At 41.6% G+C, this 11,337-nt stretch overlaps 1 protein-coding gene across 1 annotated transcript in view; it reads left to right on the plus strand.

The window, feature by feature from the left end:
• The window catches only part of KNL1 (kinetochore scaffold 1), a 49,697-nt gene extending 41,769 nt beyond the window's left edge, over nt 1-7,928 (plus strand). The window contains exons 23-27 of the mRNA XM_045013510.1: nt 294-362; nt 532-641; nt 1,288-1,406; nt 6,560-6,682; nt 6,815-7,928. Coding sequence (XP_044869445.1) covers nt 294-362; nt 532-641; nt 1,288-1,406; nt 6,560-6,682; nt 6,815-6,929 — 536 coding nt within the window. The 3' untranslated portion in view covers nt 6,930-7,928. The remainder of the gene's footprint in view (nt 1-293; nt 363-531; nt 642-1,287; nt 1,407-6,559; nt 6,683-6,814) is intronic.
• Nucleotides 7,929-11,337: the final 3,409 nt, after the last annotated feature.

Here is an 11,337-nt window from a genome sequence, read left to right on the forward strand (position 1 = left end):
CAGGACCTTTTTCTGGTTTACAAACCAAAAAGTTTACATAATATAAATCCATCGGATCAGGCTGACATCTTTAGACCTTATACTAGTAGAAGAAGGCATACATACTAGAGTGGAAGCACTCAAACTGTGAGTTTAAGGTAGTTATGGATTGGAGTCCAGGCCTGATTTTTTTTTAACAAAAGGATTAAATTATACAACCTAGATGTCTGCTCCTGGAGAGAGATTTCTGAGGCGTTAGGAAGTGCACACAGTCTGGAAATACACACTTACGGTTTGTTTTTGGTCTCTCACAGATGGTGCAGTTTTCAATGACAATCCCTGCAGAAAGATTGTTGATATGAGCTTTGAATCTCTGTTGGATGGTAAGGCTCTGAAGTGGCTTGCTGCTCTGGTCCTCGGGTTTGCCTATTTATGGGAAGGTATCTTCACACTTGCACTTTATCTGCAAGTGCATTGCCTGACAGTCCCAAAAAGATTATTGATTACAAATATAAACAGTTCTGAAAAATAATTCTTTCTTTTGTCTTACAGAAGAAAAAGCTCCGCTCTCATCATGTCTAGTCCAAAGGCTCATCTTCCAGTTTATTGAAAGTCAGGGATCCTGGCAGACAAAATGCACAACAATGCACCACTTGCCCCAGGTAATGTTCCAAGAAGCTAAACTACAGAGCCCTGAGAAGATGATTATGGAATCTGATCTGTTCACCAGAATAAGGATGATATTCTTTAACAATGATTTCTTAAAATAAAGTTCAGCCTTGAATTAATGAATATTCTGCTGCTTAAGTGTTTGCCATAAGGAAAGTAATTCTAAAGCTGTAGTTTCAATCAATCATAAATCATACAATAAAGTATGTGGTTCTGCTCTGAATGGTGACTCTGTATAAGTGTAGATTCTTCAATCAATAGATCTGTTCCCTGATTGATGTCTGCTTGCTTTACGATTGGAATAAGTTTTACTACTTCTATTAGCACTACAGAGCCAGCACAACTATCCAGGACAGAAATTCTATTCTGGTTCCTACATAATTAATAGAATAGTGGTTTTAATTGCATAACCAAATTTGGCCTTCCCACAAGGATGCAGAGGTATATTTGGGCAGCAGAATTTTTATCTGTGGTAATACTTGACCAGTTTCATTTTTAGATCCCAGACTGAGTGTAGAGCTAGCAGTTAAGATTATGGGTTTTTTAATGTACTGTCTAGAATAGAATTGCAATTTAAAATGTTATGTAGCTTTCAAGAGTGAACTCTAATGTGATTACTTTTTCTGATTGTCCACTTAGATGCTGCATGAGGTCTCATTAGTGGTGAATCGCTGTCGACTCTTAGGAGAAGAGATTGAGTTTCTGAACAGATGGGGTGGAAAGTTTAATCTTCTGAAGATAGAAGTGGATAATACAAAGTGAGTGATTAAAGATCAAACCTACTCCAATTCAACCCCCCAAAAAGTGCTGTTAGTAACTACTCATAAACAGAAGACTTTGAAACACACTTTCCGTCTAACTTTAATAATGGAAGCCAGCTGACGTCAAAAACTTAATTGTTTTTGTTTGTTGTTGGTGGGTTTTTTTAACAAATTCAGCATCTTTTTAAAAAAACAAAACTCTAACTTCAGAATAGCAGAAAATGAACAGTTCATGGATTCTGTCAGCTTCCTTATTGACATATCTTTCATCACTTGCTACCTGCCACTTTGACACATACCTCTATCCAAAGCATTAGATCAGGGTGCAGCAACGTACAGGGAGTCAGGACCAAGAGTAGTTCTCCAAGTAGATGTAGCTGTGTATTCCTCTTAGGTGTGTGCGCACCCAGCACACTGAAGCTGGAGAATTTTGCCTAGCAGTACCAATAGAGGGGCAGTGCTCATACTGTGTGGCCACAGCCCCTCCCTGGCTATATGGGGCAGCGTCACCCTGAAACCTGCCCCTCCCGCCCCTCCAGTTCCTTCTTTCCACTTGTCGCTGGAGTTGGAGTTCTGTGTGGTCTTAACCTCTCACTATTTTAGTGTTTTTTCTAGTTGTATATAGTTAGTTAGTACCCTTAGTGGTAGTTACATTAGTGTTAGCTGTATTTAGATAAGTACTCCTTTCTGATGCCCTTACCAGGGTTTAAACATTGTCTGTCATGTCGGGGAGCGATCATTTGGATGTGGAGTTTGCTGTGTTTGGGTGAGGCCCACATCAAGGAGCAGTGTTCGATCTGTAAATCAATCACAAAATGAACTCAAGTGGCTAAGGGCCTTTGCCTAAAACAGCACCTGCTTGAAGAAGTCAACAAAGCCCTTGTTGGATCAGAGATCGTCCTCGGGTTCTGAGAGTGCTGCCACTTTGTGCCCTGGAGCAGGTGTCTCTCCGAAGAGACAGAGGAACCGTTCCCTGTGGAGTGTGCCAACAAAAAGGTCACATAAGACCAATCAAGACTACTCTAGATCTTGTGGGGACTGTTTTGCCTCTTCCAGGAAGAGCACAGAGTTAGTGCGAACCTCCCTACCGCTCCCCAGGACTGAGTAGGGAGGTTAGAGACCCTGTTAGATTGTTTCCATGTCGGTAGCCTGCCAGGTGGCTGCAGACCTCCTTTGCCTTTCTGTCACAACCTCTCCTTTGGTCCTGGACTTTGCCACGGCTAAGTCATTTTTAGCCCCATTGGCTGGATAGGCCACTGAACCCTTAGGTCTCCCCGATGTTCCCCTTCCACAGTCTGTGGAACTGGGGAAGTACCAGGCTCAATGCAAGGGACCTTGGCACTGGGAAACTCCTTGGCACTGTTGCAGTTGGCGCTGCAGATGTTACTGTGGTGGCACTCATCACCTTCCACTTCAGCACCGTCAATCACCTCAGTACTAGGGCCGATGTTGGGGTCAACTCTGCTTTCATCACCAGAAACAACAGAGGTGTACTCAGTACCAGCGATACCATTTCCACCGTCGGTGTCAGTTTCCTCTTCGGTGTGGGTTACAGATGAGTCAGACTGGTTGCTCGCATCCTCAGGGCTGGCCCCACCTTTATCCCCTTAAGCTCAGTACTCATCAGCATCCAGATTGGGATCTTCCTCCTATTCTCCCACTTTCCATTGCCTGACTCACAGCAGGGGCCATTTATGGAACGCTGTTGCTATCAGAATTGGTGCTTGTCTTGCGGTCAGGAAGCCTATTGGCCACCAATGCCCTTACCCACCCATACCTGTGGAATCTGTGGATGCTCCTCATCTCGCCCTAAGGCGAGGTCACCGGGCAGGTCTGTGGCAGTGAGTGTCAGTCCACCACAGGACCAGTTACTGGTAAACCTTCCCATCACCTCCAGTCTCATCCATCCAGGTCCATTGGTCCTGGAGCAGGATCTGGCTCTGGCACAGTTAACCACTTCCTCTTTATCCCTAAACAATTCTGCATTGCCAAGCTCTTCCTCTCCTTCAGTACCAGAGGATGTCAAGGCATACCAGGACCTCCCTCAGTATTCAGGAGAAGTTCCTCTAGAAGAATACCCATATGTTGTTGGATATCCTGCAGCCATCTGTCCCTGTGAGAGTCACCCTCCCTACTAACAATGCACTCCTAGAGCCTGCTACAGTTCTCTGGAGTACTCTGGATTCAGTACTGCCTAATGTGAAACCCGTGGAGAAATTCTACTTCATTCCAGTGCAGGGATTTGAGGGGTTTTAGTCCCACAATGCCCCAAATGCCATGGTTGTAACTGCGGTGAACAGTAGAGCCCAGCAGGGCAGGTTTATTTCCACTCCCAACAAGAAGAACTCTAAATGGATCGTCCTGATGGGCAGGAAGATTTACACCTTCTTTTCCTTGCAGATGTGCATTGCTGACCAGAAGGCATTGCTGTCCAAATACAATTTTGTGAACTGGATGGCTATGTCTAAGTTTGCAGACTAGCTGCCCAAAGCCTTGAGGAAGGACTTCCAGGCATTTATCACTGTTTGGTGACTAAGACTTCGTTGCAGTCTGCACTGGATATGGTGGATAGTTCAGCCAGAGTGATGGTCTCGGCAGTGACTGTGAGAAAAGCATCTTAGCTGCAGAATTTGGGCATTGCTCCCAACATGCAACAGGCCAGAGAGGATTTGCCCTTCGATGGACGAGTGCTTTTTTTTTTTACAAGATGAATGAGACTGCACTCTAGAGCTATCCTACAGTTCTTGGTGGTGTACCTGCCGGCAGTGGAGAGGCACCACTGCTGTGGTCAATAGCAGCAGCAGTATCATCAACAGCATGCATTTGGCCAGCCTTTCCCTCCCCTAGGGCAGTGGGACTTCCCCAAAAAGGTGCATAGGTCCCAGAGGAGGAGGCATTCGGGTCTGGGGGTTGGCCAATCCCACACACCTTCACCCGGCACCCTCTGAGCACCTGTTTTGACTCCTTGGTCCAGAGCAGTGTTCCAATGGTCACTCCCTTCTTCCCATCCCCTTTGTTTGGGGACTGGCTGACTTGCTTTCACGATGCTTGGGGTTTGCCCTCCAGAGACAGCTGGGTCCTAAGCACCATCCGATTGGGCTACACCATCCATTTCCTTTCCACCTCTTCCCTGACCCTCCCTCCCCATTCCTCTTTAGGGACCATTTCACGACATACTGCTCCTTGAGCAGGTTCGCTAGCTACAGGCTTTAAGAGCGGTAGAGGACGTTCTGCCAGAACACTGGAGTCAGGGCTTCTAATCTCAATCTTTCTGGTGTCCAGATCCAAGGAAGAAATGAGACCTATTCTTGACCTTCACGGCTTCACAAATATATCAGATACATGAGGTTCTAAATGGTCACTCTATTGACTAGTCTCCCTGTGTCATCTCAGAATGTCTGGTTTGCTGCTCCAGACCTTCAGGATATGATTCCCGTGGTGATTTTGCTGAGCCACCGGCTATTCCTTTGGTTCATTGTAGCGGAGCACCATTTTCAGTATATGGTGCTTCCCATTGGCCTCTCTTTCGCCCTTGGAGTTTTTACCAGCTACATGGTCATGGTGATGGTGTGCCTCAGGAAATAAAAATCAACATCTTCCTGTACCTGGATGACTGGTTACTGAGAGGCAGGTCCAGAGAGGAAGTCCTTTCCCACGTCGAAGCTACATTGCGCTTGTTTGACTGTCTGGGTCTCATCCTAAATACCAGTAAGTCAACTTTGGTTCTTGCTCAGAAAATCGAGTTCATTGGGGCTCTATGAGTTTGAGAGCATTTTTGCCTACCGAGAGCTTTCAGGTGATTTGCCACCTTTGCCTCAGTCTGTAGTCTCAGTCTTCCACAACAGTTCGGACATTTGCAGGGCTGCTATGTGGGCATCCATACATACATTTACGAATCATTATGCCATTACTGCATCTTCCAGGGCATAAGCAAGCTTTGGTAAGCCTGTCCTGTAATCTTTGTTTGGGTAGGCTATAAGCCCTGCCTCCTTGGGTCGGTACTGCTTGTAAGTCACCGAAGTGGAATATACGGCTGCATCTACTTGAAGAAGAAATGGTTACTTACTGTAACTTTGGTTCTTCGAGATGTGATGCAGACGTGTATTCCGTGACCCACTTCTGTCCCCTCTACATCAGTCTCTACTCTCTGCATGTTTGGGGTGAAGGAGCTGAAGGGGGTTGGGGCACCCCCACCTCATATGGCCAAAGGAGGGGCTGTGGCCACAAGACACAAGCACTCCCCATTTACGGTACTGCTAGGCAAAATTCTCTGGCTTTGGTGCGCTGGGTGCACACACATCTAAGTGGAATACACAGCTGCATCACATCTCAAAGAATCACAGTTACAGTAAGTAACTGTCTCTTTCTTACAGCTGGTCTTCAGGGGGAAAAAAATCAAAACAGCAAAGCGAAGACATCTTAAGTTTGCTTCAGCCAGGTAGAAAAACACAATGCTTAACTTAAAGTTCATTTAAAGCACAATAATCCTTCATTTTCCCAGTTCCCACTTTCCCGTGGTGCTTCCTTGTCCTATGGCATGGCTGGGCTAAGCTGGACAAGTACTTACTCTTCACTGCAGGATCCCTCTTCCAGATTCCCACTGCCTCTTTGTATCCCTGTTCTAGTTAACCCTTTCTCTATGTTCCTTAATGTGGGATATATACACATCATCACAGGTTGGGGTTTTTTGGTAATATCCCTGACTAATATCCTGTGTCCCTCATCACGACCTAACAACAAAAGAAAAGGCAGTACTCTTTAGTGAGGTCAACAAAACAAATGTGCAGGTACAGATTTGGAGAAATGAGGTTTGTTTGTTTTTTATTTATTGAAGAAATCTTTCCTCTCCCTTCCTGTCCTAGTCTTTCCAAAACAATTCTGCCCTAAGACAAAATGGGACATATTAGATTGGTTTCTTCTGAGGGGAACTTGGGCCTTATTACTTAAAATGGGAAGATTCCTTCAACCTTACCTACTGCTACACGATAAACACATTCTATTGATGCGCTTCAAGAATATAAAGTGAGGCTGTGTATAATGTCTGTGTTAAGACACTAGGCTTTCACATCTGGAGAGACAATTTCAAAGGAAGCTGTAGTATGGGAAGCCATGACTTAACCCTCTGCATGTACATTTTGTTTTCCATGCAGAGTGAAGCTCTTGTTCTCCACTTCCACAGTTTTTGCAAAGTTTGAGGTGACATTCTCTTTATCTGCCAACTACCCATCAGCTCCACTTCCTTTCACTGTCCAAAAACGGATTGGGAGCCTTGGGTGAGTAGCACAAGCAGAAGAATAAAGGACTTTGGGCATACTTTTCACTTCAAAGCAGGGAACAGGAAGTTAATTGCTAATAAATATACTGTCAGAAGTTCATCTGAGATAATTTCTTTTTGTCTTTTGCAGCCATGATGAAATTTCTGCTGTTCTGTCCAATGTGCCACTGGGCACCAGCTACCTGATGAGAATGGTCAAAATGATTCATCATAACTTGCTGCAGGGTTCCCAGATGGTTCACTAAATCCACTCAGGTCAATACAGTTCTCAAGCTGGATGTCTGTCCTCTTCAAACTTACAAGAGTTGCCAGCTTCTTTTAGTGCTATGAGAATCTGATTTAGCAACTGACTGTGAATTGTCCAATATTTAAACCACTGAAATGAAATCTCAGTAAGTCTATTACCAAACACCTCTCCTATACCAAAGCATGCTGAGGGAATGCAGAAATCTCTGTAAAGCCAAGGAGGAATTTCAGATGGCTTCCATTAACTTGTCCCACTTTTCTCATATTTTTTTTCCTCTTCCCCAACCCTTCTAGCCACTGCTGGTTGTGGTTTCCCTTTTGTTACACTGCCACATAAAAGAAATTCTAGCTCCTATAACCACCAGAATTAGCCTGATAATTTATCTCTGGTTTGTTATTACCCAGGGCTATTGTCTATCTTCGAAGGCTTGCATGACTGGAAGTTACTATCACTAACTAGCCCAAATTTTAAATTGGTTATATCAGCTGACTGGAATGTGTCTCAGATCACAGAAACTATAATTCTGGTTTCTGCTGCTTGACAAAATTATAACTTACGAAATTCACAAGTGGCATGCACAGTTAGAAGTTTCTCTTTAAGGTTACAGATCCCTGTTTCTAACCATTGATTTTGCAGTTCAACAGAACCCAAAGTCACATGGATCAAGTTGTGAACTTTTCCTTGTGGAATTTGGTTCTAATCATTCTGCATGTAGATCCTTTTCTATTGCTACGGTGTTAAGCTATTTGATGCACTTACTTAGGCTAGGCTGCCTATTTCTCAAAGGGGTAAGAAGGCTAAATTTGTAAATCTGCTTTTGCTTAATGTGTTCAACAGGTGACATGGTAGGAGATGTTCAAAAGGGCTGGATCTAACAGGCACACTTCTAGCACTGACCATTTAGTTAGTGTCTTGCTTGAGGCAGCTATCTCCTTAGAAAAAAGCTCTGTGGTGATTTTCATTAAATAGATGGACTTTTCTCTGCCTAAACAGAGTCCCAAATAGTTTGCTCTCTTTTTATCTGCAGTATTAGTACAAATTGTTATAATAGAAACAACAAATCCAGCTAAACAAATTCCAACTATCTGAAAATGTCTTGTGATGTGCACTATGGTCTCAGAAACAAGCAGCTCTCTTAGCTGTATTTCAGTCAAATTGATCATGTTTTGCTTAATTATTTTATAATTAAGTTTCTAAAGAACCTTTTAGTAATTTTAATGAAACTGACACTACTAGACTTTTTGCTTTACCTTTAAGGATACTTTATGGCAAAACTTTTTTAAAATTTCATCATAAATTCATGTTTCTTCCAAATACAATCTCCTTTACCTGTTCTCCTTTTGTGTCCTAACTGGAATAGGATCCTTGTTTAGCAAACCATCCATATCATTGCTTCCTTTAACTCTTTGTACTGATCCTGGTAATAGATAAACTAGTAAATTCTAAACATTTGCTGAATGCCCTAGAGAAGTTGGTGTATAATTTGCCACAGAAATCACTAACTGACATCCTGTCTGTCCCCAAGTTTCCTATCAATTGCATGAGCTGTAATGTTCTAGGAGCCTTAAGGAACAATCAGTGCACTATATTTCAAAACTAAGAGATCTGAGTAATACCTTTGACATACTCTGGACTGTTTTATTAGTCTTAATAGTAAAATACATTCTTCAGATTGTCAGGACTGACATGGTCATGTCCTGGGTAAACAGACCCTGTTCCTATGGTGTTGAAGCATCTAGCACTTCTCAACTCTCCATTCTGTAGGTGCCTGACCGTTTCTATCTGTCTGTAAAATATAATAATTTTAAAATGCATTGATATATTTTTATGAAGTTCTCTGGTTTTTACAATTTTTCCTTCTACAGAAGGTAGTGAAAAGCTCATTAAACATTTGTATCGTTAATATTTTCCTTCTCTTCTTTACTATGAAATAATTTAGAAGTTAAATGGATATTGTCAACTCATATCAGATTTCAATCTGAAAATGTATCTGATAGCTTGGGAGTAACTTTTGTCATTACCTGTAGATTATTACAGCAATATACTCTGTCTTTTGTTTGTAAATGTGACAGTATTTGTGTGTGTTGCACTGTTTTTCCTTATATAGTTTTAATTTCCTCCGTTGTCTGTGCATGACTTTCACAAAACAACAGGAGAAAAAATATATATAAAAATACCCTAGGAAAATGACCACAAACTGGCAGAAGACTCTTGAGACTCTTGCAGTACTGGAAACTACTTTTAATGCATTTAAAAATATATATTTAAATTGATGAAGTATTGATCTTTTTAACCAGCAGAGGGTGCTCCTGCAATACTTCATAAAGTGCTATGCTGCATGGTGGTAAACAAATTGTCTGAGAGACATCAAAGAAAAACTAAGCCAAGAACATCAGGGGACTACAAGGACGGGGGTGGAATGTGATGAATTGTCTGATCAGAGCTGTCTTTGAAGCTGCTCTGGTTGGAGACCTAGAGGGTAGGGAAAATAAAAGAGAGAATGTAAGCACAGCAGAAATGAAGCAGCTCTAGTCTTGCATATAATATTTATTCATAATGTGTGTACACATGAACTCCTCCAAGGGTTTTAGAAATTGACGTTCACAGCATATTGTCATTCAAAGAGTGATTTCCCCCAGTTTTCCTCTACAGTTTCAGACTTGACTTATGACTCTAAATGTCACAAGGTATTAGTTACTTCCATAGAAGTAATATACCTACTAGAATTAATTTGCAAAGGTAAATTCAATTAGAACCTAATTTCTAAAGTTTTAACAATTATTCTGCATTGTTCAGTCAGGGAACTCCATGAATAACTCTGTAAAGTATCTGATCATTTGCGTCAGCAATTGGATCCTCTGAAAGTGTTGAGCTGGGTTTAGAACCCAACACCTCTGAATCCCAGGCCTGTACCACTTTTTTCAAAAGCCTGGGTGGGATTAGGTTTTGCGTAAAAGGAGAGAGATGACTTCCATATGAGTAATCTACAAATGACAGTATTTGCTCCTTTTAAATTCTGTTTTATAATAAGGATACAGTGCTATCTGTAGAAAAGGCTGGTGATGGAAAAGCGGGAACATGAGTCAGAACTACCCTGTTTTAATATAAACTAGGGCTGTCAACCGATTAAAAAAAAATTGCAATTAATCGCATTTTTAAACAATAATAGAATACTATTTATTTAAATATTTTTGGATGTTTTCTATGTTTTCAAATATATTGATTTCAATTAGAACACAGAATACCAAGTGTATACTACTCACTTTATATTTATTTTTATTACAGATATTTGCACTGTAAAAAACAAAATAAATAGTATTTTTCAATTCACCTAATACATGTACTTTATCATGAAAGTTGAACTTACAAATGTAAAATTATGTTAAAAAAACCTGCATTAAAAAGTAACAATGTAAAACTTTAGAGCCTACAAGTCCACCCAGTCCTATTTCTTGTTCAGCCAATCGCTCAGACAAACAAGTTTCTTTACATTTGCAGGAGATAATGCTGCCCACTTCTTGTTCACAATGTCACCTGAAAGCAAGGACAGGCGTTCGCATGGCACTTTTGTAGCTGGAATCGCAAGATATGAATCTTTAGTGCATCTGGCATGTAAATATGTCCCTTCATGCTTCAACCACCATTCCAGAGGACATGCATTCATGCTGATGACTGGTTCTGCTCGATAACAATCCAAAGCAGTGTGGACTGGCATATGTTAATTTTCATCATGAGAGTCAGATGCCACAAGCAGAAGATTGATTTTCTTTTTTGGTGGTTCGGGTTCTGTAGTTTCCGTAGGTTCTGAAGTGTTGCTATTTTAAGACTTCAGAAAGCATGCTCCAAACCTCATCCCTCTCAGATTTTGGAAGGCACTTCAGATTCTTAAACCTTGGGTTGATGCTGTAGCTATCTTTAGAAATCTCACATTGGTACTTTCTTTGCATTTTGTCAAATCTGCAGCGAAAGTGTTCTTAAAATGAACAAGTGCTGAGTCATCATCCAAGACTTCTAGAACATGAAATATATGGCAGAATGCTGGTAAAACAGTGCTGGAGACATACAATTCTCCCCCAAGGAGCCACAAAGTTAATTAACACACTTTTTTTTAATGAGCATCATCAGCATGGAAGCATGTCCTCTGGAATGGTGGCTGAAGCATGAAGAGCCATATGAATGTTTAGCATATCTGGCACATACATACCTTGCGATGCCATCTACAAAAGTCCCATGCAAATACCTGTTCTCACTTTCTGGTGACGTAAATAAAAAGTGGGCAGCATTATCTCCCATAAAGGTAAACAAACTTGTTTGTCTTAGCGATTGGCTGAACAAGAAGTAGGACTGAGTGGACTTGTAGGCTCTAAAGTTTTGTTTTTGAGTGCAGTTATGTAAACAAACAAAAT

Source organism: Mauremys mutica, chromosome 4, assembly GCF_020497125.1.
Source record: "Mauremys mutica isolate MM-2020 ecotype Southern chromosome 4, ASM2049712v1, whole genome shotgun sequence".
Classification (NCBI taxonomy): Eukaryota; Metazoa; Chordata; order Testudines; family Geoemydidae; genus Mauremys; species Mauremys mutica.